Source organism: Octopus sinensis, linkage group LG14 (genome assembly GCF_006345805.1).
Source record: "Octopus sinensis linkage group LG14, ASM634580v1, whole genome shotgun sequence".
NCBI lineage: Eukaryota > Metazoa > Mollusca > Cephalopoda > Octopoda > Octopodidae > Octopus > Octopus sinensis.
The window spans coordinates 58,485,783-58,513,139 of NC_043010.1; the positions used below are offsets into that span (position 1 = coordinate 58,485,783).

General features: G+C 38.0%; 2 protein-coding genes across 2 annotated transcripts in view; both read right to left on the reverse strand.

Moving 5' to 3' along the window:
* Positions 1-27,357, reverse strand: part of LOC115219374 — a 100,348-nt gene that overhangs the window by 9,088 nt on the left and 63,903 nt on the right. Inside the window, exon 10 of the mRNA XM_036509387.1 lies at positions 6,045-8,009. Coding sequence (XP_036365280.1) covers positions 6,045-8,009 — 1,965 coding nt within the window. The remainder of the gene's footprint in view (positions 1-6,044; positions 8,010-27,357) is intronic.
* Positions 1,623-6,037, reverse strand: LOC118766020. The gene is made up of 2 exons (XM_036509092.1): positions 5,580-6,037; positions 1,623-2,088 (listed from the first exon to the last, which is right to left on the reverse strand). Exons 1-2 carry the CDS (start codon positions 5,958-5,960, stop codon positions 2,065-2,067), a joined length of 405 nt encoding a protein of 134 aa, XP_036364985.1. The 5' UTR covers positions 5,961-6,037; the 3' UTR covers positions 1,623-2,064.

Here is a 27,357-nt window from a genome sequence, read left to right on the forward strand (position 1 = left end):
TATTATTTTGTTTCCCTATCAAGTTCATGTACGTATGTATATATATATATATGTGTATATATATGTATATGTGTATATATATGTATATGTGTATATATATATGTGTATATATATATGTGTGTGTGTGTGTATGTATCACAACACACCTTGTGTATGTGTATTCAATTTTGTTTGTTTTTATATGTATACACACACACACACACATATATATATATGCATATATATTTGTGTATATGTATGTACATACATATGTATGTACGTATGCACATACATACATAGCTAGATAATGAACTGGGTGTATAGGTGTGTGTGTGCGTGCAATGATGTGGCAAGCAGTCGTTAAAATGATGAACTGGAGTGGAATAAGATTTATTCAAAGACGAGTGTGAGTGATGAAGCAGAAGAAAAATGGAGTCTGTGGGGGAACTCACAGACACACTCAGCTTTGAAGGAATCTTATACACACACACACACGTATGTGTATGTGTGAATGTATACATGCATATGTCTACATATGTACCTGTGGATGTATACATGTATGGATGTATGTGTATGTATGCATGGTGATATTTGAATGCATGTAAGTAGGTATGTATGTTTGTATGCATGTATGTGTGTGTGTGTACGCATGTATGTATGCATGTCTATATAAATAGGTGCGTATGTGTGTAGAAAGGATTTTTCTGGCTTCCTAAGCACATTAACTTTTACACATTCAGTCAGTCATTTGTTTATGCATAAACACATACATACATACATGCATGCATACTTAAACACACATACATGCTTACATAGACACACATACATATATACACATGTATAGACATAAGCTCATATACATTCATACATACATACCTACTGCATTCAAACATAACCATGCATACACATACATATATACTAAAGGACATACATACACATACAAATACATATACACACACACATACATGTGCATATACATCCATAAAACATACCTTGAGACACACACACCAACCTATACATTCACCCATGCATGCATATACACACATATATACATTCATATATCCTCCACCCATCGATCCATCTGTGCATGCACACATGCATACATATACTCATCTCCACATCCATATATCGTGCATTACAGATACTCCTGTCAATACATTAGAGCAGAGAGAATCGGACACACAACTCCAGACACAAACTGCAGCCTACTCCCTGTTCTCTATTACTCCCTCTATTCTATTGGTCCCCATACTCTGAGATGGACTGAAGAGAATATGTAAAGCATTGACAATTCTGGCTAGAATCCATGTTATCCTTACTGATCAACTAACAGAAGTATGAAGGCCTTCTCATCCTCCTATGCAATAACCATGTGAAGGGTATAAAATAGAAGGCTGTATATAATATGATCTGTTGTGTAATCTATAACACTTCAGTGTGTTTATATTTAACTATGTAGGTCTGTGTGTGTGGTATACTATTTTGCAGTGTATATATGCCTGTTATATATGTTTAATGGGTATCCATATACACACATGTTCATACATGTGTGTATAAATGATCAGTTAATGCCTGCTTTATAATTTTATATATGAGTTTATGAACATATATATTTATCTGCATTTATACAAATATATGATATATATTATACATATATATTCATATACATTAACACACACATGCATGCACAAATACACACACACAAACACACACACTCACACACACACCAATACAGGAAGCAATCTCTCTTTATCCCATTTATGCAAATTTTTCAATTTCTGTGGAGATTCTGGAATGGTTTTTCTAAGCCAAATAACCTGAGAGCATCCAAGGAAATTCCTCTTGTATAATTTTTTGTGTAAAAAATATTTAAAAAATAAACAGAAAAAATAATTGGAAGAAAAATGAATCATTAAGGTAAAAAATTGAAAAAAAAAAGAATATAAATAAAAAATAAATGATTAAAACAAGTTAATTAGGCAATTTGGTGAAAAGTGTTGCAGGAATGATGGAAGAAGTGTTGACAAAATAAGAGAATTAAGTAATGGAGAATGAATTTGGTCATTTGGTGCTGTGGTTTACCTATTATCTTTTGATTCGAGTTGGTAACTGAAAGAGAAAGAGAAAAATGGAATTGTTTTCAAACTGAAAGACGAAATGGTTAAATGCAAAAAGATTGAGTTTTATATAGAAAGATAGAATGGCTTCATACACATGGATAAAATGGTTTTAAAAACAAAAGAAAGAATGGTTTAACATTTTTTTAAATGCAATGATACCAAAATATGTGGACCTTTCCCTCACAGCTCCTTCAGTTCCATGTGGTTGAGTATTCTTCCCCGACCCCATCTTGAGGATAAGAAGCATCAATAGTTCCTATTAAAATGTTTCAGAAACTATTTTAAAAGTCCTTCTACTATGAATTCTTGGATTATTTTAGCCTTTTACTTGTTTCAGTCATTAGATTCTGGCCATACTGGAGCATGTTGTAAAAAAAACACATTGCCACTCTGTGGGATTGAACTTAGAACCACATGATTGCAGAGCAAACCTCTTAAACACACAGCCATCACTTCATCTCTATAAGTATGATTCAAAATCGAATTCGTTACATCTAAAATAATTCTGTCAAATTTTACTTTAAGGCTATGGGTGGGGTGGGGTGGGGGTTAGTCCATTACACCCACCCCAGCACCTGACTGGTACTTCTTTTATCAACCCTAAAAGGATGATAGGTGAAGCATAAAATAATAAAATGGTTTCCAACTGAATGACGGAATATAATTAAAAACCAATCATTGCTTGTTAATTGTTGCTTTATTTGTTGTTTTGTCAAATGATTTGATCTCAGGCAAGGTTCTGTTTTACACTCATTTTAGTATGAAATAGTTTATTGACTTGGATGACTGACTCTCTAACTAGAAAACTAACTACAACTGACCACCACTGACCTCTCAGTTATTGGATATGAACCTGTTCCTTTGTCCTCTGCTTGGCAGAGAGTATCAAGCAGGGTTATGTGCCTTGTTCAGAGACAAAAACGCAACACTATGAGAAGAGTAAGATTTGAACTTATGACGTTGTGTGTGTGTAAGTCTCACTTCTAAAACTTGAGAAAAGTCTTACATATTTTTACTGTATTTGTAGCCTGCAAATCAGTTGGTTGATTGGTTTTTCTGAAAACCTTAGCTTATCCAAATCGTCACTTAGGCAGTTACCCACAAAACCAAGTGCACCAATTCTTATTGGTCTGAATGTGAATTTATAACCTGGATGAAGAAGCTGGAGGTTTCAAAGCAGTTGTCCTTAATTATCCTCTTTCTCTTTGATTTTTAATGAGATATTCACATCAGCATACTTCTAGTATATAATAATACTTAATGTATGCGTACCGTTGAAATGCTAGAAGCTGCAGATTTTGTCATGGAAAACTCTCTATATGTATTGTATTGAAAGACACAATACATCTTAGAGCTTGGGAAAAGGAAATTGCTCCAGAGGCAAATGAAAGAGCGACAGGTTCGTGCTTCACCACTTCTGGCTTGTCAGTCTTATGTACTCGTGTCACTTTCAAAACAAGATCAAATCAATTAGTCTGAAGTATAGAGGGACAGTGTAAAAACTATACATTGCTTTGCCATGGCACTGCATGAGCAGAATAACGAATATACGAACAAAATATAGTTTTATATAACAAACACAGGACAAGACAGATTACAAAGCTAACAGTTTCTCATAAATCTCCATCATAACCTGTGCCACATCTGAAAGGGCCTCTGCAAAGTAATTGCTGAAGAAACTAGCTGTGACTGTGGTGACTAAGCACTTATTTCTTTTTTATGACAACCTTAGAAATGCCATTGTTTCAACACTGAATCAACATAACTGGTGATTTTAAATATAAAATATGACTGTATTTTGTGGTTCAGCTTTGGACTCTTTGGTGTAGGCAAACTCAATAGCAGTGATCTTCACCAACAGCAACAGTTATGTTCCAGACAGGCCCTCATCATCATCATCATCATCCTCATCACCAACATCATTTAATGTCTGGTTTCCGTGCTAGCATGGGTTGAATGGTTTGACATGGAGCTAGCTGGACTATGCATCCACAAGAATCTCCAGCATAAAATTATTTGGACACATTTTCAGTCTGAACGAGTCATCTCATTGATTTAGTCACAACATGTAAACATGGCATTGGTGATCTCTATAGAATGTTAAATTAATGTGTAGGGCTGCATGTCAAATGAATCCCTATCAAATAGGAACAAAACTGAAGTTGTTAGGAAAGTGTTTAGAAATAGTAAGAAGCTTCCAGAATGTTGGCAAACACTGAAAGCCAGCAATATCTGCATCTTTTCTTAAAGTTCTAAAGCATTCATCACCTAATGAGTGTTCATGGTCATGCTTCATATTAAATATTTATGCCACTGTTGCCAATTTCTTAGGATTCAGGACACACAAACACAAAGATTGGCTCAACAAAAATAACTCAGAAATATCTGACCTCTGAGATATCAATGATAAATCACACCATAGACTGTTCAATCTTAATTCATCTAAAAATGAACATTTGAAGACGGAGAATTTAATAAAATACCAGAAATCTGCTTTGCAGAGAGAAACTGAGGGTAATGAAGAATGCATGGTGGTTGAGTATATCTAAGGATATTCAGCTGGTTTTTGACAAAAAAAGACTCCAAAACAATGCCCAGCTTGTTAAAACAGGTGTTTGGTCTTCATCAAAAACTTAGAATCCTCTCCCTTTTTACTAAAACCTCAGGTTACATCTTGTATAGCCAGATCTACTGGGACCTATTTCCTATCTCACTCACTAATGCTCCCACAGTACAGTTTCCGGAGGGCCAGGTCTAATGGCCTATCTACTGGAACTTGGTTTCTATGTCCTTCACCAGAGCCTCTACCTTGGTGGAATCAATGATTTAACAGTGACTGCTATGGAACTCCCTTATGGGCTCCTGGCAATGATCTCATAGACTAGAAGGGTCCTACCTGATTAGATGATCACAGCTTATACATATTCCTCATCACATAAACATGATACCAGTACAACATATAACTCTGATTTCTTTCCACTGACATCCCATCAACTTTGCTAAACCACAAAACTCAGTTGTGTTATTCATGCATTTCCTGTTGCACTTGCCACCATCTGCAACAAAGCTTATCCTTTGGCAGGCAATAACACTATCTTAACTTGCTGAAATTGTAACCGATGTGCAATCTAGACACATCACCTCAAGCTGAAACAGATTCCAGGAACAGAGACCCTTAAAGCCTTCACAAATAACTACTTAAAAATACAAATAAAGGAAAACACAGGATACAGTGAAAACCTGTTGACCCAATTCTGGAAATATTAATATTCATAAAATATAATTTAAGGTGCACTATATAAAAATAACTGTAACAATAACGATGTCAAGTGGTTAAATATATTCATCTCACATATCTCCTGACTTTTTATCATTTATACACACACACACACGCACATGTACACACTCACATACAGACATATACACAGGTTTACATAAATATACATTAAATTATACTATATAATATATAATGCAACTTACCAATATTGTGGTGGGTGGACTCTTCTCCAGGGTACCCACGTTCGACCAATCAATCTGAGATTCATACAGCGGGTAGAAATCTTCCTTACATTCCACAAATGGCATGTTTCTATTATTCATCTCAGAAGAGTACCTCACTGGGGTACCAGGAATACTGCTGCTCTGACACGGTAAAGGTTGATCAATTCTGTTACATATAGCTGACCTATTAACACCTTTCCTAGTGCTCTTGGCAGAGCGAGACTGACCACTGCTACATTTCATAATACACAATGTGATCGACACTACAATCACCACAGATACTATTACAGCTGCTACTACAAGGATAATCAATAATGGTACGTCCAGTGTTCTGTTCTTCTCTAAGTGGACAGTCGGCATTGGTGCTGATGTCTTGTTAGTGACCCTTAATGACAAAGACACAGTAGTTGTGGCTGACAACACTGGGCTTCCAGAATCCTTGACCACAAGCACCAGTTCGTATGAGCCAGCATCGTTGAGATGAGGTGCACGCGAGAAAGACATTTGACCAGTTAAAGAGTTGAGTGTAAACAAGCGTTTATTGTTACCGTCAAGTATTCCATATTTGAGGAACGCATTTAAATGACTGTCTCTGTCAGACGCTCTAATCACAGTGATGGCATTGGTACTTTGCGGGTGGTAGTGGACATTGATATGGAAAGGGTCAGTTGTAGGGTAGATGAAATACGGATTATTGTCGTTTCTGTCTAAAACCTCAACAACAACATTCGCTGTGTTATTCAACGACGGTTTACCATTGTCTTTGACAAAAACCTCAAACTTATACATGTCTTCTTCTTCTCTGTCCAATGGTATGTTGCTGGTAATAAAACCATAATCACTCACCTGGAACGGTATGTTATTTCTGTCTTTACTCAACAGTGAGAACGTCAGTTGACCAGCACTTGCCAGGTCTGGGTCAGTGGCATTGATAAAACCTATAGGAAAGTTTGCTTTACCATTCTCATAGGTGAGGAAGTGGAATGTATCTTTGGTAAATTGCGGTTGCACATCGTTCACATCCATTACTTGGATTGAGATCTTTCTCTCTGTCTTTAAAGCAGGGCTTCCATTGTCTTCACACACAATTCTCATGTTAAAATGGTCTAATGTTTCTCTGTCAAGGGATTTCTTCAGAGTAATCTTGTATTCCTTTGATCCTAAATGTGAGAGGACAACTGTATCATGTTCTAATTTACAACTCACTTCTCCATTTGCTCCAACATCGTTGTCCACCACATTCACATAAGCTAGATAACTGCCCACTTTTGTCCCTTCGTAAATAGCTGCAGTGCCCTTCTTCAATTCGGACACAAAATTTATATCAATTTCAGGAGCATGGTTCTTTTCATTGAGAACATTCACCCGTACAATGGCAAAGGAATTTAAGGATGGATTCCCTCCATCTTTGGCCTCGACATATAATTCATAAATGCGATCTCTCTCTTTTGAGAAATTTTCTGTGATAAACAATTTGCCAGACTCTCTTTTTAATATATAACATTTTTTAGCTTTGTCTGGTGTTTCTGAACTGAAATAATAAGACACTTTACCATTATTGCCAGAATCTGGGTCTTTTGCAGACAATGTCAAAATAGGGTTGTTGTTAGGATGTGTATTTTTGATGGAAATATTGTAAATATGTTTTGAAAAAACTGGTGAGTTATCATTCACATCATTTATTTTAATATGAACATGTAGAATTCCTTGTTTTGAAGGTTGCCCTCCATCTTTAGCTATCACTTCTAGATTGTAACTATCTTTGATTTCTCTGTCTAGTTTGTCTCCAAGAACAATTCCTATCTTTGCTCTTCCTGTGATGGTTTTTCTCACAGACAATATAAATGGGTCGTTAAATTGTTTCTTCAATTTATATGTAATTTCTGAGTTTTCCATTCCAACATCTCTGTCAATGGCATCTGGAATTAATCTTTCGGCTCCTTCTCCATCATCTTCATCATACGTAACATTTATTTGTTTCTGAGGAAACTCAGGGCTGTGATCGTTAATGTCTTCTATAATTACTTTGACTTTCAGAATCTTCATAAAAGACTTGGCCTTGTTTACAGCTATTTTAATGTATTTGAAACATTGTTTCCTCGGTTTGCACAGAGACTCGGCATCAATTGTGTGTGCCGTGTACAATTTACCATCTTTAGTGACATTGAACACCTTGGAACTATCTGTTCTTCGGTGCTGTATTTGATTAAATATAATGGACGTCTGCTCATGTGATTCCATATTCTCCAAGACGAGGGAATCGGCTGCAACATCTCCAATAAATGTTCCTGTAATGTCTTCATCTTTCAAATAATATACAATATCTTCACACACAGTGCTTTGCCAGAACAGAGCGAAGATACTCAGAAGAAAGAACAATTGCGTTTCCCTTGTTTCCATCCCTAGTTTTCAGATCACTTCACAGCTCTGGCCCCTGAAATATAATAATGTACAGTTGATAGGGGAATAAATAGTCAGATAAACAATGACACACTAAATATACATCATGTAAATAGGTCCTGCGTAATATGTAATATGTTATATCATCATCGTTCAATGTCCGCTTTCCGTGCTAGCATGGCTAGGACGATGCAATGAGAGTGATATAAAGTCGTGTTACACATAATATCAAATATGTAATATCCTATATAAACAACAAGAGAAAGAATGGAAAATAGGACAAGTAAATGCAGAGAAAGGATCCTTCATCAGTTGTCAGCTGCCTATCTACTCCTCATTTCAAGCATTCATAGAAAGACAACCGACAACTGATGAAGGATTCTTTCTTTGGGTTAGCTTGTTCTGTTTTACATTTTTCTCTCTCGTTGTTTACGTATTTCATGTTGTTTGCACCGTTAATGACGTCCTGTACCCACATATGCATATATATATATATATATATATATATATATATATATATATATATATATATATATATTATATATATATATATATATATATATATATCGATACAATAATTGTTTCTTATCAGGAACAAAAAAAGGTTTAATAGGACTGCAATAGAAGTGCTCTATTGGAAGAGACAAAAATATCAAACTAAAATCATTGAACAAGCAAATACAAGGTCAACCGCACCTAGTGCTTTAAACATAATTCACCCCTGAAATGGCCATAGGGATAAGTAAACATGATTTCCTTCTTATATATAAGGCTTATTTTACCTGATTAAGATTTCTAAACGATGAACCTTATTTTACTTTATTTACACGATATATATATATATTATATTTTTTATATGCTCCTATATGTATATATATTTATATATGTTTTATATATTTTTATATGCCTATATTTTTATATACCTATATATTTCTATATATTACTTATATTATATTTTACTTTCTACGTCCATTTATAAATGTATTCTCTTTGAATCGCTAGAATATTAATTCTAAGTTTTAATGATAAGAATTTTTCTTGCACCATACCATATTATTATTATTATTACGTGCTGTACATATGAATTTTGTTCCATCTTGCGGGTTATATGTTTATTCTATAATTAAATGTTCGAATTATGAAATGACATGCGGTTGACCTTGTATTTGCTTGTTCAATGATTTTAGTTTGATATATATATATATATATTATTTTTTACTATTATTTAACTGGACGCAAAGCATCCATTTCTAAGTATTAGTGAATTAAAACTTGAAATGAAAATATCAAAATAGACAGTGAAGCTTTGCAAATGGAAACGGAAAGTGTTGCCGTTGCTACATCAATACCAGAAGTTGACATTGAGAAACCTTTTTAAAGAAGTGAATCATATATATAAAGCAATATTATTTATTTTTAATAAAAAAATCAAATGAAGAGCCTAAGATAAGTCTGAGGTTAAATTATTCCCACATCACAAGTATGGAAGCAATGGAGGAGCGATTTTCACATGAAAAGTAAATACACACACATCTCTATTTTATATATTAGATATACAGGTTGTGTAAGCTATTTAAAGACATAACTTTTTGGGGGCATTACTGCATTTTTTGCTAACTCTGTATAATCTTTTGTTGTGTCTAGGGAGAGTCATTTTCTTTTTGTACCTTATAATGTAACACACTCACCGGTAAAATTTCCACGTTTTTCTTATTTTTATTGTCTTAAAATTTTCGTTGCGTCTTGCAACCTTTTCAATAGTTTTGACTCCAAAAACGAAATGTATAATCTTTGTTTCAGAAAATAATAATGGCAGACCCTCAGCTTACTCAAGAAATGAAGAGGCATCTAGTTATTGTGGTTATAAGGGCTGAGCATAGCAATTTAGAAATATCTCAATTTTTAAAAGTTACCAGATTTTCATCTACAAAGTTTGTAAGGAGCTAGAGACTGAAGATGGAAACATATCACCAGTATCAAAGCATAAAAAGCATTCTAAATGCTCTGAAATCATCAGAACACCTGAATTAATCCAGAAAGTTTAAAAGACCATTTGATTACAATCCCAGAAAGTCCATGAGGTCAATTGCAAAAGATTTCCATGTATCACAAGGAACAGTTAGAAATGTTGTCCACAAAGACATCAGATATAAGTCTTATATGATGAGGAAAGGTCAATTGGTCAGAAAAAGCAAAAGAAAATCATTATATCAGATCTAAAAGGCTCTTAAATAAACTGAAAAATCCAGCAGATGAAAATTTGATTTGGTTTTTCTCAAATGAGAAAAACTTCAACCAGCATCAAAAAGTTTGCAGAAGAAATGACAGATGCTTATGTGCAGATCCTTCTGAAGTTCCAAGTGTTATGCATACAGAATTTCCTGCAACTGTCATGGATGAAGGACATGTGATGCCTCCTTATTTCTTTCCACAAAGCCTTAGAGTTAACTCTGCCGCCTACAGTGAGGTCCCGGAAACAATTGTTACGCCCTGGATTGACAGTGTATACAATGGAAGGCGATATGTGTTTCAGTAAGACTCTGCACTATCAGACATGGCTCTAGTAAACACAAGAATGGATGGCTAAAAATGTTCACGATCACATAACCCTTTATATTTGGCCTCTTAATTCCCCAGATCGCAATCTGTTAGACTATTGTAAGTGGAGCATTGTTGAGAAAGAGGTCAAGGAGCATGCCCATAACACCAAAGTTTCTTTGAAAGGTGCCATAGTCAGAGTAATGTTAAAAATGAACCAGGACCACTTGAATCGAATATGTAGGTGATTTAGATCTCATTTAGAAGCAGTTGTTGAAGCTGAAGATGGCTTTATTGAATAACATTATAGAAAAGAAGGTTTATTTTTATCCTCATAGCAATTTTTGATAAATAAAGTTATTTGTTATTTTATATCTATATTTTTATACACATTTATAAACATAGATCTATCCTCAAATATCTTACATACTCTGTATGTGTGTGTGTGTGTGTGTGTGTGTATATATATATATATTATATATATATATATATATATATATATATATATATATATATATCAGTGTTGTTTAATGTCCACTTTCCATATTGGCATGGGTTGGACAGTTTGACTGAGGACTGGCAAGCCAGGAGGCTCCACCAGGCTCCAATCTGATCTGGCAGTGTTTCTACAGCTGGATTCCCTTCCTGATGCCAACCACTCTGTGAGTGTAGTGGGCGCTTTTTTACATTCCACTGGCACAAGGACTAATCAGGCGGCACTGGTATCAGCCATACTTAAATGGTGCCTTTTATGTGCCACCGGCACGGATGCCAGTCAGGCGACACAGGCATATATATATATATATATATATATATGTATATGCCAGTGTCTCCTGACTGGCACCAAAATATATATATATATTTTGGTGAGGTTGGGTGCATAGTGAGAGCTGGCAGTGATCTTCATAAAGCAGTTTGCCCAAACCAACATTGTTGCCATCATCATTTAACATTTGTTTTCCATACTTGGATGAGTTGGCTCGTTTGACAGGATCTGGTGAGCTAGAGCACTGTGGAAGCACCACAGTTAGCATCAGGGATCTGTGGCTGGATCCCTTCCTAATACCAGCCACTTTACAGAGTAGACATGTAAACATTTGAAAATAAACATTTCAGCAAGTAGAAAAGTACTCTATACTAACAGTAGAGTATCAAAATATATCTAATTAAACTGGAAACTTCAAAGATTGCGACATTGCATGAAATGATTGAGTATCAACATTATTTCATAATGCAACATATTGATTTTTTCTATTGATTACCTTCCCCTATACATCTGATCTTATCCAACATTTTAGATTTTATATCCCCCCCCCCCGACCTCCATTCAAAATGAATTCTTCTGCTTTCTGTTACCTCAGTATCAACTTTAATAGTTTCTTATTTCATTTCTCAAATTTTATTCAAAGATTACACACAACAATCAGTGTCAGTTTCACCATACACACACACACACACACACACACACATGTATGTATGTTTATATATATATATATACATACATACATACATATATATATATATATATAGATATATATTTATATACACATACATACATATATATATATATACATACATATATATATTTATATATTCATACACATATACATATATATAATATACATACATATATATTTATATATACATACATACGTGTATATACATATATATATACACATACACACATATACAGGGTGCAGTGAATAAACTGTCATCTAAATTACACGAAAATGAAAATAAAACTGACATCTCTGCACCCCCTCCCCCCAATCATAGGGGTTGCAGTCTGGGGAGTAAGCTGGCCAGATGTTATGGGTGATGTGGTCGCAGAAGTTGTCTGACAGCCGTGACAGGGTTCTCCTGCTTGTCTGGCATGGTGCAGAGTCCTGTTGCCAGACACAGGATCTTCCAGCAGCCACCCTCTTGACTGCCTCCTCCAAGCACTTGGAAAGCATGAGTTTTTTTACAGTATGTCCTCTAGATCACTACAAACAAATCATTTGTGCAGATTGTTCAGCAAAAGATATTGGAGAAAACCATCTACTTTGGATTACAAGAGACTGTCATCATGAATCATTGGCATAAATATATATGAGTGTGTGTGTTATCTGAATATCTCTCTGTCTATCTATCTATCCATCTATTTGTCTGTCTGCCTGTCTGTTTCTCTCTCTCTCTCTCTCTCTCTCTATCTATCTATCTATATCTATCACACACATACATATATATATATTCGTATATATGTGTATGTGTGTGTGTGTATATTTGAGAACCCTTAATTACTCTTTTCAAACCAGTTAAAAGATATTTCTTTCAGATCCCTGATGGCAGATTCAAATGCTAACCCCAAAAACCCAAAAGACATGCAGTCATTGTTGCCATTTGGGTGAAACAGAGATTTATAATGTGTCCATTTTCTAAATGTTGCAACATCTTTTGTATGCAGAGTTTGGATGGAATTTGAAGCTTCTGACAGGAATATTTCAACTGTACCAAAGGGGGGGAAATAAACTTTAATTGTTTGGACACTACACAGTTTGAACACTGCAATCAAACCAACGGGTTGAAGACATTGATTGATTGATTGATTCTAGTTTCAGCTCATGAGCTGTGGCCATGCTGGGGCACCGTTGATTATGTTTCCAGAAAATTAATCTGGACCATCACCAGAGAACTTCAGGTATCAGAGTAGACTATTGGAACTGTGATGCACAAGGACATTTGATACGGGTTGTTTGTTCTGAGGAGAGACCAAGCCATGGGTAGAAACATACAGGAAAACCATTAATTCCATGCCAGGCAGTTATTTAACAAACCATGGCATGCTTTGGTTCTTCTGTGTGAGTGAAGAATCTGGACCAAGAAGAAAGCCTAACAGGAGAAATAGCAGATGGTTATGTGCAGATGGTTATGTGCAGATGGTTATGTGCAGATGGTTATGTGCAGATGGTTATGTGCAGATGCTTCTGATGTGCCAAGAGTGATGCTCACTAAATTTCCAGCAGCTAAAATGGTTTTTAGGAATGGTGAGGAAGGAAGGTCATGTCATGCCACCTCACACCTTTCCACGGGTGTTAAGCTCCAGGTGCATGAAGTATGCAGTGGAAGACCATCATGTGTTTCAGCAAGGCTCAACACTTGCTCAAAAAGCCCATGTAACCCAAGAATGGATGTCAAGCAGTTCTTAAGAAGAAGATAAGCATGTAAAACCAGATTTGTGGCCTCCAAATTCACCTGATTTCAGTCCCATTTGGAACATTGTTAAAAGGGAGACTAAATGACATCCTCAAAATACCAGAGACACATTGAAGACTCCCATTCTCCAGTTGAGGATCATTTAGTAGAGATGGGTCAAGGATTCCGGTCCTCACTGAAATGGTCATCGATGCCAAAGTCTGATTCGTTGAAGATTTCAGAAGAAAGATTATCGAGAATGGCTGCACAAATCTTTAGTAACATACTTTTGGTATTTACTAGCTTAAAGTTATTTTATAAAATTACTAATTATGTCTGCAAATGCCTCTTACAAACCTGTATACATGCAAATATAGATATATATACATACATCATCATCATCATTTAGCATCTGGTTTCCATGCCAGCATGGGTTTGATGATTTGACTGAAACTGGAAGCCCAAAGAGCTGTATAGAAATCATGCCAATCTGATTTGGCATGGTTTCTATAGCTGGATGCCCTTCCTAATGCCAACCACTCCAAGGTGCCAGTTATATGACACCAGCATTGACCATGACTACAATTTCACTTGGCTTGATGAGTCTTCTCAAGCACAGCATATAGTCAAAGGTCTTGGTCATTGGTCATCACATCTGTGAGGTCCAACATTCAAAGGTTATACTTCACCTCTCCACAGTTAGAGGTTGGCACTTCTTTACTCAGCTCTCCTTGTCCATATGTGTCTGTGTGAGTGTGTATAAGTATATATTTCTTTTGTTCTTTTACTTGTTTCAGTCATTTGACTTCAGCCATACTGGAGCACCTGCTTGAAGAGGTTTAGTCAAAGAAAGCTTAATACTTATTCTACCAGTCTCTTTTTCTGACCCACTAAGTTACAGGGACATAAGCACACCTACACTGGTTGTCAAACAAAGTTGGGGGGGGGGACAAATACAGACTCAAAGACACACACATAGATATACGTCTGTGTGTGTGTGTGTGTGTGTGTATACCATGGGCTTCTTTCAGTTTTTGTCTACCAAATCCACTCACAAGGCTTTCATCAGCCCAAGGCCCAAGGTGCCACATGGCAGGATTGAACCTAGAACCATGAGGTTGGGGAGCAAGCTTCTTACCACACATCCACATCTGCCCATATGTTTATACATACATACATACATACATGCATGCAAACAAACAAAAATACCCTTGGGTCTTGGTTAGAAATTGACTCTTTCTCTATTGGTAAGAAATCTTGAAATAAAACTGAACAATGACATACATATATACATACATGCATATGTACATATCTTTGTTGGAAATTGGCTCCTTCCTCAATTATAATTAAGAGATAGAAGAGACCTATATATAATATATATATATATATATATATATATATATATATAAAACCATTATATAAGCATTCACTTTTCCATGCTTGCATGAGTCTGGCAGAGTTTAGAGAAGCAGATTTTCAACAGCCTGATGCCCTTCCTTTTGGCAACTCTCACCTGTCTCCAAGCCAGGTAATATTTTCCCAGGACCAAGCATGGTTTCTGCAGAATATTGGAAATGACTACAACTGTTTCTATGACTGTGACATTCATTTACACCCTACATGCTGTGTCAAGACAAGGAGACACAAACATGTTTGTACTCAGCTTTGTACTCACAATACACACTGGGATTGAACCCAGAACCGTGTGGTTGGGATGCAAGCTTCTTGACCACACACTCCATACCTGCACACATATCTATGTGTGTGTGTGTCCGCACACACAAACAGATACACGCATGCACACACACACATATATATATATACATACATATATATTTATGTTTTCTTTTGTTTCAGTAATTAGATTGCGGATACACACACACACACACACACACATATATAGACAGATAGATTGAGAAAGAGAGAGAGAGATACACAAGCAATTACAAACACACACACACCCACACACACACAGGTGTGTGTATATACACTCATATGCATAGTGATACATGGAGCAGAGCCCATCCTCGTCAAAGAGCCATCACCATCAAAGAGCCACCACAACTATGGCTGCTCTGTGTATATATTTCACCGTAGTCTTCATCTATGTTTTTAACATTGATTTCAATACAATTACAACACTTCATCTGCACATTGAGAGATGTTATCATTAATAAGAATAACAACAATAATAATAATGATAATCACTGAAATATCTCACTGAACCAAGCAGAAATATTCCTCCGTGATTGAATATTACAATAATTACAGATATTTGATATTAATTTGCATTATTAGAAATGAAACAATAGTTGAGGTAGGTGTTTGTCAGTGATGTAAGGGTCCTTTATAACGGTATCTTAGCATTTTCTCCCATCACAACATTTCATGAAATATGTGCAACTGCCTAGCTTTCTGTATATTTATATAACTACATATCTACACAGACACATGCTATAGATATGTACATATATATATATATATATATATATATATATATATATATATATATGTATACATACATACGTACATATATATATATTTATATTTACATATATATTTGTATATACATATATATACACAGATGCATTATATTCTACACACACACACACACATATATATATATATATGTTTATGTGTGTGTATGTATATATTGTATATAAATAAAAAAAGGGGAGAATTATAACAAAACAGTAAAAGATATGAATAATAGACTTACCTCCATTTTTCCATCCATAATCTGTGTGCATGTATATATATATATATATACTTCTGTGCATATATATGTGTGTAGTAGTATAGTCGTGTGTGGCGGTTTATGTGGTAGTAGGGCTATGGATCACAGGTTTTTACTACTGCTAGCTGCTACTGCTGTTGTTGTTACCGCTGCTGCTGCAGTCTGCTGCACTCCAAACACACACACACCGAATCAGGTACGGCACTACTACACGTGCCATCAGCTGTTGGAGGAGACGATGATGGAATTTCCAAGATGGGCTTACTTCCAGGGCTGCATAGGTTCCTCTCCTTCTCCGTGTCTGTGTGTCTGTGTAGCGAAATAGTTCAGTCAAGCAATCAATCTGTACACTGTGTGTGTGTGTGCATGCAGGCACGTTACAGTATCACTGCACTTTTCTGTGCATTTATATTTCGTGCTGCAGTTATGAGTAATGATGTCAGCATGCAGTGGTATGTGGTGTGGGTGGGTGGAGATGTGGTATTGGTATGCACTCTGGAAAAGGTTTAATCTTGGTATGTTGCATGCTATAAAATGAGTGGTAGTGAGTTATCAGATATTCTAGTGCAATATATCACCTAGTGTAAATGCATGTATATATATATATATATTTGTGTGTGTGTATATATATATATATGTATATATATATATATATATGTGTGTGTGTGTGTATATATATGCATGTATTTACATTCATATATTAATGTACATATAAATATGTAGTTATGTGTGTGTGTGTATATATATAAATATACTACATATATACACACCTATATATATATATATATACACCTCTATATATAGATATAGATATACACCTATATATATATATATTTATATGCATGTTTGTGTGTGTATATATATATATATATTTATATATACATTCATATATTAATGTATATATATAAATATGTAGTTATGTGTGAGTGAGTGTATATATATATATATCCCAAAAAAAGCTGTAAGACCTATTTATAAATGTTCTAAAATCTTTCACAGCCTTGGATTTTTATCTCATTCTGAAAATTTATATATATATATATATATATATACATATATATATACATACACATATATATTTATACATACATATATACACTCATTCTCATATATATTCCACATGCACTGTCATGTTTCTGTGTAATTTTTATTTACTTGTTGTTGTTGTTATTGTTGTTGTCTTCGTTTCATTTGTAATGTCCAGTGTGAAACGTTTGCAGTCTGGTGACTGTTGTCCCCCGAAAGGAGGAACTGTGACATCTTATTTCTTGATTCGGGTGGGTAACTGGAAGATAAGAAGATAGAACACAGTCAGAAATGGTGGTGGTGGTAGTGGGGGATGATGGTGAGGAGGAGGAGGAAGAAGATGAAGATGACTGATAATAATTTCTTTGGTACTCTACCTGTTGTGTATTACATAAAGTATGTATTTATTTCTTTATTGCCCACAGGGGGCTAAACATAAAGGGAACAAACAAGGCCAGACAAAGGGATTAAGTCGATTACATCAACCCCAGTGCATAACTGGTACTTATTTAATTGACACCAAAAGGATGAAAGGCAAAGCCGACTTCAGCAGAATTTGAACTCAGAACATAACAGCAGACAAAAAACTTTTTTTTCCTCCTTTCTCATCAGAATAAGTGATCATTAATACATAAAGTGTGTATTGTACATAAACCTGTATATTGATTCTTCATCATCATCGTTTAATGTCCGTTTTCAATGCTGGCATTGGTTGGACGGTTCGACTGGGGTCTGGGAAGCCAAGAGGCTGTACCAGGTTCCAATCTAATCTGGCAATGTTTCTACAGCTGGATGCCCTTCCTAACGCCAAACACTCTTAGAGTGTAGTGGGTGCTTTTTATGTGCCACCAGCACAGGAGCCACAGGGGGCTGGCATTGACCACATTCAGATGGTGATTGTTTGTATTATATAAATATCTATACACCGTGTATATATTGTATAGACATATCTATATACTGTATCCACAAGATAAAGATGTACCCACAGTAAATATTTCAATTGTCAGTTTTGGCTTGGTCTCTCCAGCTGGATGCCCTTCCTAACTCCAACCACTTTGCAGAGTGTCAAGTGGTAGGAGCTTTTTGTGTAACCTGCATTGGTGAGGTTGCTAGGGAATTTGCAAGGCAAGAAAAGAAAGGAATAAGAAAAAAAGAGGGGGGAAAAGAAAAAAGAAAAAGCTGCTTAATGAAGGATAGGAAGCTGATTAATGAAGGATAGGAAGGTGTAGTTGGAAGGGGTGATGGTTCCATGCCAGGGATTGAGAGGTTGGGGTGAGATGGCAGAGTAAGCCTAGGTGTTTTGCTATGGTGATATAAGGATCCCAACATTATATAATGGTAGGTGGGATTTGCTGGAAGTCTGGAAAGAAGGGATGTGGTGGTGGGTTGTTGGAGTATCTCAAGATATGGGGTTGATATTAAAGGGGATGCAGGCAGTGGATCCTGGTAGGGGACGGAAGGGAAGTTTTATTAGGGTGTGAGGAGAGAGAGTTTGAGAGACAAGAGAGGCTCACCAGAGTGGCCATGCAAAGCAGGGTGTGATGGAGGTAGTTTTCAAATTGTATAAAAACGTGTAATATACAAATAAATATCTGTAAATATAAAACCATCCGAATTTCTGAGTACCTCATTTCTTCTAAGATATATATATATATGTATATATATATGTTACACAAACCTGCATATATATTATATAGAAACATATCTATATATATATATATGTTACACAAATCTGCATATATATTATATAGAAACATATCTACATACTGGATATTTTTCCTATATACCACATAATTATACAGTGTGTATATAACTGTATATACATGAGTATATTACGTACATAACCATCATCATCATCATTTAACCTTTGTCTTCCATGCTAACATGGGTTGGATGGCTTGGCAGGAGCTGGTATGAATGGAAGGCACACCAGGTTCCATTGTCTGTTTCTGGCTTGATTTCAACAGATGGATGCCCCTCCTAATACCAACCATTTTACAGAGTAGACTGGGTGCTTTTTGCATGGTACCAGGACAGGCAAAGTTTGTTTTGGTATGGTTTTTACATCTGGATAACCTTGCTGATGCTTCAATCCTGTAACATAGTATCTGTGTGAAGGCGCATGGCTCAGTTGAGCTCGTTGAGCTTACGACCATGAGGTTGTGAGTACAATGGACTGTTAGGTAACAAACTGATTATATAACTTTACGCTCATCAGAGTTAGCTGATATGGAAGCGAATATGCCAACTGCTTTCTATGGTCAGAGGTGGATTAGCACAACTGGTGAAAAAGGTGGTGGAATAAAAAAAGGGGCCAAGGGATTAGTTTAAGAGTTATGTCCCTTGGTTGGGTATGCTGTGAAGCGGGCAAGAATTATTTTGATGTGGGAAAGTGTGTATTATTAAGGTGGTGCTCCTGTGTGGGGACGGGGTGTGTGGTATGTGTAGCAGTGTCATATGTATAAGTTTTTCCGGGGGTGTAAGTAAATATAGCTGTATTCGTTGGTCTGTTTTCTTTCTGTAAAGGATAAAGCTGTGGTGGGGGTGGTCATGTTAGCATGTGGTGTGTAAAATGCATGTCTGGGATCTGTGTATATGAGGAAGTATAATTTGTGTGAAGGGGTATGTGTTGGTGGTGGTGGGAGATAGTTTATTCTGTAGGGTGTCCGCCTTATAGGGGTGTGTGTGTATGTTTATGGGTGCTTTGAGAAAGCACCACCTGAAAGTACTGTGGTTCACACCACCATTTTCTTTAAACATTAAGACCAGAGTAGGTAAGATTTTTCTTAGTTTAGTTGATAGACACACCCTGAGAGTATCCTTTAGATGTGCACCCAGTGTTAAAAAGATTTTAGTATGTAGGCCCACACCTGAGGCTGAGGCAGGATGCTCGTGCAGGGGTAACACAACTTCTCCACTAAACGGCCACTGCAATAGGGAAACAGTTGTTTATGAGGTAGAAGTAACAGTAACAAAACTCAATGGACAATTGAGCATGTGGAAATATGTGGGGGCAACAAAAGACCCCTTCAGAACCTACTTTAAGTCCTCATTCAACATCCCAGAGAGACGTAACACCACAACCCTAGCCAAGCACATCAGGACTTTGAAAGAGGGCAGCACAGAGTACAGCATAAAGTGGAAGATTCTAGAAAGATGCAAACCATACTCCACTAGCAGCAAGAAATGTAGATTATGCCTGGCTGAGAAGAGAGCAATTTTAAAAGGTACCCAACGCCCAGATGTTTACCTGAATAGTAGGAGCGAGGTGTTTAATCCTTGCCCACATGATAGGTAGTACATTCTATCATACCTGCATGCCCCACCATGACTGCCTCAACCTTCCACAAACTACTTTCCACCATTGACCTTGAGCCTGGCAAACACCAAAGCACCCGTGTACATACGAACATACACTCACCCCTATAAGGCTGACAACCCACAGAATAAACTGTCTCTCACCCACCCCAACACATACCCCTTCAAATTATACCCTCACATATACACAGACCGCGCACACACATTACACACCAGACACTAACATAACCCCCACCCCCAACAACTCTGTCCTTTACAGAAAGGAGACCAACAAACACAACTATATGTACCTACGCCCCTGGAAAGAATTATAGATATGACACCACTACACATACCACACCCCACCCCCACAGGAGCACCATATTAATAATACACACTTTCCCCACTTCAAGATAACTCTTGCCGACTTCACAGCATACCCAACCAAGGGACATAACTCCTAAACTAATCCCTTGGCCCTTTTTTCATTCTACCACCTTTTTCACAGCAACTGCTGATCAGTTGTGCTAATCCACCTCCGACAATAGAGAACATTCACCAGATTCTCTTCCATATCAGCTAACTCTGATGAGCGTAAAGTTATATTGTTAGTTTGTTACCTAACAGTCCATTGTATTCTTTATGCGAAACCAATTGGCAAGACGAGCCATGATGGATATTTAATACTATACATTTTGGATAATATATATATAATAATAATTAAAAGTATCTAAACGATACCACCATGCTAGAGATAGCAGTCAAAACTTGTCTCTAAAACCACATCATATATTCATCCAGCACCAGGTGCTGTATGAATTCCTGATGTGGTTTTAGAGTCAAGTTTTGACTGCTATCTCTAGCATGGTGGTATCTTTTAGATACCTTTAATTATAATTTTAATAATAATTACCTATAAGGTTTTTATTCCCATGCTATCCACTTGATATGATTAACAATCTTATCCTTATTTATATATATATAGGCGCAGGAGTGGCTGTGTGGTGAGTAGCTTGCTAACCAACCACATGGTTCCAGGTTCAGTATCACTGCGTGGCATCTTGGGCAAGTGTCTTCTGCTATAGCCCCGGGCCGACCAATGCCTTGTGAGTGGATTTGGCAGACGGAAACTGAAAGAAGCCTGTCGTATATGTGTATGTATATATATATGTGTGTTTGTGTGTCTGTGTCCCCCTAGTGGTGTGTTTACGTCCCTGTCACTTAGCGGTTCGGCAAAAGAGACCGATAGAATAAGTACTAGGCTTACAAAGAATAAGTCCCGGGGTCGATTTGCTCGACTAAAAGGTGGTGCTCCAGCATGGCCGCAGTCAAATGACTGGCCGAACCGCTAAGTGACAGGGACGTAAACACACCACTAGGGGGACACAGACACACAAACACATACACACACACACACATATATATATACATACACATATACGACAGGCTTCTTTCAGTTTCCGTCTGCCAAATCCACTCACAAGGCATTGGGCGGCCCGGGGCTATAGCAGAAGACACTTGCCCAAGATGCCACGCAGTGATACTGAACCTGGAACCAATCGGGCCAACATACCAGCCAAATTGACTACATCCTTACAAGGCAAAGGGAGAGATGGCTGCTTATAAATGCCAAAACCTTCCCAGGTGAAGAATGTACCCCACAACATAGACTGGTAGTTAGTGACTTTAGGATCAGGACTAGGAGGACAACCAGAAGACGACCAACATGGAGAAGAAGGATCTGGAAGCTTAAGGATCCTGCAAATGGACAGAGATTTAGGGACATATTACTTGAAGCCTCTGACGAAGTAGAAGGGGATAGTAGAGCACAGGGGGTAGAAGACAGCTGGACGTTTCTAAGGGACAACCTGCTGAGAGCCACTGACCAGATCTGTGGCTGGTGCAAAGTCCCCTCTCGACCTAGAATAACGTGGTGTGGAACAATATTGTAGACAGGGCTATTAGAGAAAAGAGACAGGCTTGGAAGGTCTGGAAAAATGGAGGTAGCAGGGAATTGTATCAGACTGCCAAAAGAGAAGCTAGGAGACAGGTTTATTTAGCCAGAGGGGAAGCAGATAAGAAAAAATTTGCCAATGTTCTGCGCCATGAGGACCAAAGACTGGAGGTGTTTCGTGTTGCAAGACAGTGTGTGAGAGAGAATCGTGATGTGGTAGGAGAGAAGTGTGTTCGCATGGAAGATGGTTCACTTGCGCTAAATGAGGATGCAAAGAGAGAGGTTTGGAGATGCCACTATGAAAGGTTGCTGAATGAAGAAAATGAATGGGATAAAGAGAGTCTGCCGAATGTTGACCCAACAGAGGGACCAGCTATCCGAGTTGATAGTTCTGTGGTAGCTAAGGCAATTAGAAGCATGAAGACAGGGAAAGCCCCAGGCCCATCAGGAATCACTGCAGAGATGCTCAAAATGTCTGGTAGTGTCGGCTATAGCCTAGTCACCCATATAGTTAATCAGGTGATACACAAAGGGGTCATACCCAATGACTGGTGTAGCAGTATAATAGTCAACTGCTACAAAGGTAAAGGTGATGCCCTAGATACAAATAACTACAGAGGTATCAAGCTGTTGGAGCAGGTGATGAAGGTTACGGAGAGGGTCATAGCCCAACTAATTAGAGAGAGAGTTAGTTTAGATGAGATGCAGTTTGGGTTTGTGCCAGGGAAAAGTACTACTGATGCTATATTCTTGGTAAGGCACCTGCAGGAGAAATACCTAGCCAAAGATAAGCCCCTGTACCTGGCTTTTGTTGACATGGAGAAAGCCTTCGACAGGGTCCCCCGATCCCTTATCTGGTGGGCAATGAGAAAACTAGGGATAGATGAATGGTTAGTGAGAGCTGTGCGGGCCATGTATAGGGACGCCGCTAGTAGGGTGAGGGTTGGAAATGAGTACAGTGAAGAATTCCGGGTAGAGGTAGGGGTCCACCAAGGCTCAGTACTCAGCCCCCTCCTATTTATCTTAGTCCTCCAGGCAATAACGGAGGAATTCAAGACAGGATGCCCTTGGGAGCTCCTCTATGCTGATGACCTTGCTCTAATTGCTGAGTCGCTATCAGAACTGGAGGAGAAGTTTCAGGTGTGGAAACAAGGATTAGAATCGAAGGGCCTCAGAGTCAATCTAGCTAAAACCAAAGTCGTAATCAGTAGGAAGGTAGACAAATCACAAACACCTTCAGGTAGATGGCCCTGCTCGATCTGTAGAAAAGGTGTAGGTAGAAACTCTATAAGATGCACCAAGTGTAAGCTATGGACACATAAGAGATGCAGCAATGTCAAAGGAAGGCTAACTAGGAAGATGGTTTTTGTATGTGGCAGATGCTCAGGAACAATAAACACTGAAAATGCTCTGAGACCAACTTCCGTCACTTTCCAGGGAGAAAAACTAGAAATAGTTGATAGTTTCCGTTACCTAGGTGACCAAGTCAGCAGCGGGGGCGGGGGTGTGTGCTGAAAGTGTAACTGCTAGAGTAAGAATAGCTTGGGCAAAGTTCAGAGAGCTCTTACCTCTGCTGGTGACAAAAGGCCTCTCGCACAGAGTGAAAGGCAGACTGTATGATGCGTGCGTACGAACAGCCATGCTACATGGCAGTGAAACATGGGCCGTGACTGCTGAGGATATGCGTAAGCTCGCTAGAAATGAAGCCAGTATGCTCCGATGGATGTGTAATGCCGGTACTCACACTCGGCAGAGTGTAAGTACCTTGAGAGAAAAGCTGGACCTAAGAAGCATCAGTTGTGGTGTGCAAGAGAGACGTTTGCGCTGGTATGGTCATGTGGCGAGAATGGATGAAGATAGTTGTGTGAAAAAGTGCCACACCCTAGCGGTTGAGGGAACCTGTGGAAGAGGCAGACCCAGGAAAACCTGGGACGAGGTGGTGAAGCACGACCTTCGAACTTTAGGTCTCACCAAGGAAATGACTAGAGACCGAGACCTCTGGAAGTGTGCTGTGCGCGAGAAGACCCGGCAGGACAAGTGAGTCCACAACCCGTGGCCTTCTACATGGGATGGAGCCAGCCTACGTATGCATACCTTCCCTTCTTGGGACACAAAACTCTACTTGTGAAGACGTGTTGAGGCAAGTGAGGATCAGAATCGAAATCGATCAATGGAAATTGCGGATGTGCTACCAGTGCCGAAACTCTGCTTGTGAAGACCCATTGAGGCAAGTGAGGATCAGAATCGAAATCGATCAATGGAAATCGATCAATGGAAATTGCAGATGTGTTACCAGTGTCGAAACTCTGCTTGTGAAGACCCATTGAGGCAAGTGAGGATCAGAATCGAAATCGATCAATGGAAATCGATCAATGGAAATTGCAGATGTGTTACCAGTGCCGGTGGCATGTAAGAGAACTTTCCGTTTCGCGACCGTTGCCAGCACCGCCCCGTTTCGTGTCCGTTGCCAGCCTCGCCTGGCCCTCGTGCAGGTGGCACATAAAAAGCACCATCCGTTCGTGGCCGTTTGCCAGCTCTGTCTGGCACCAGTGCGGGTGGCACGTAAAAAGCACCCACTACACTCACGGAGTGGTTGGCGTTAGGAAGGGCATCCAGCCGTAGAAACACTGCCAGATTTGACTGGGCCTGATGAAGCCTTCTGGCTTCACAGACCCCAGTAGAACCGTCCAACCCATGCTAGCATGGAAAACGGACGCTAAATGATGATGATGATGATGATGAAACAGTTGTAATTGGTTCAGCCTGCAAAAGGACTTAACTTGTTTCATGTATTTATGCAATTAGGTTTGCATATATTTTTGTTATTTTGCAATAAATATGGAGGGGTATGTCACTGTCTGGAACATCGAAGGAACATAAGAAGTACTGCTATAATTGAGGGATAGTCATATGTGGAATGGATCAATAGACAGGCTGATGTATGGAAGGAGAACAGATGTAGGGGGACAATGAGGGCCAATGTACATGTATATATGGATGGATGGACGGATTTGTATGTATATCTATGTATATATGTATATGTATGTATATATATATATATATATATATATATATATATATATGTTCTGAAATTGTGAGGAGCATGGAATCACTCTTTACCCATGTTCTGGATATGAATAATATCGAGGGATGAGGTCCTGGTTTGGGAGTTCTGGGGGGTGATGAGCATGGATTCACCCCATAATTACAATTATTCCTAGCTTTGTTCTGATCCTGAACCATAGTACCTGTCAGGGTTCCGTCTATGGGTTAAATAGATTTCCCAGGCACCTAGCGTAGCTAGGAGGGGGTACGGGCAGTTGTCCAACCCGCACAGCACTTTTAATGGGGCACACTTTTGGGTCTGCTCTAGGCAATATTTTTTTGTGTGGGGTGCTGAGGGGAAAAACAGAAGGGCCACCCTGGGTGGCACACACTAGCTACACTAGTGCCTGTTACTTTTTACAAAGCCATGGAGAAGGAACTCTTCTAGAAGATGGATACTCTGACATAAAACTTGCAGTCCAAATAATAGCAGCCATCTTGCAATGTTTGTCACTGGAATCACTTGACCCTTTTGTTACCAACCTGGCTGAAACCGCCTCTGGCTCTGTAGTACAAATGTCTTGTTTTCAAAAGTTCTGAATTAAAATCTTCCACCAAACCTTAGTCACAATTTATGTTCCTAACACTAGCTTAATGACAACTAAGTTATTTCACTAAATTCTTTGTTATATTTAAAGTAATTGAAAAAGATACTGAGCATCTCAAAATAAATAGAGTAACGAAAGGGTTGATGTGATTGAGAGAGAGGCATAAGTGTTGTACAAGCTTTTGTCAATTAAATCCAGTGGTATTCAGCTATTTCTCTATCACTTCATATCTGTCCACATGGAAGGATGAAAGTGAATGAGAAACAATCAAGCTGAATGTGAGATGACTATCATCTGAAAAGATGAGACAAGCATCTTTTGTATGTATGTATGTATGTATATATATATATATCATGGACTCTCCCATCGGTAGACGATGTATGAAGGTTCGGTACTTTCTTGCCGAATGACCACACAGATGATTTGTTTATAGTGATCAAATATTTGTGTCCACATAAGCTCACTCCCTCCTTCAAATCGACATTACCTGTACAGGTGCACCAAGTGACATATGTCAGGTGACGAAATGATTGCAGAGCAACAAGAAATGAAGTGCTTTGCTCAAGAACACAATGCAATGCCCGGTCTGGGAATTGAGCCCATGATCTCACAATCAAGAGTGCAACACCATAACCACTAAGCCAGGCGCCTTCACATATATATGTGTGTGTGTTTGTGTTTATCATATATTTCATTATATGTATGTATGTATGTATATATCTATCGACATGTGTGTGTGTGTGTGTGTCTATATGGATATTTGTATGTTTTCATATATATCGTGTTTATATTAGCATTGCTGTCTCCATATCATCTCACCTGGATTTCTTTCAGAGCCACTCTTTACACAGAATCCAAGTCCCCAGTAAAGACTTCAGGGCACTACTACATGTTTCCTATACTGAATATTTCTAGCTCTCACCTTTTGACTCTGTGTGTGTGTGACAGAGAGAGAGATAGAAAAAGAGTGAGAGAGAG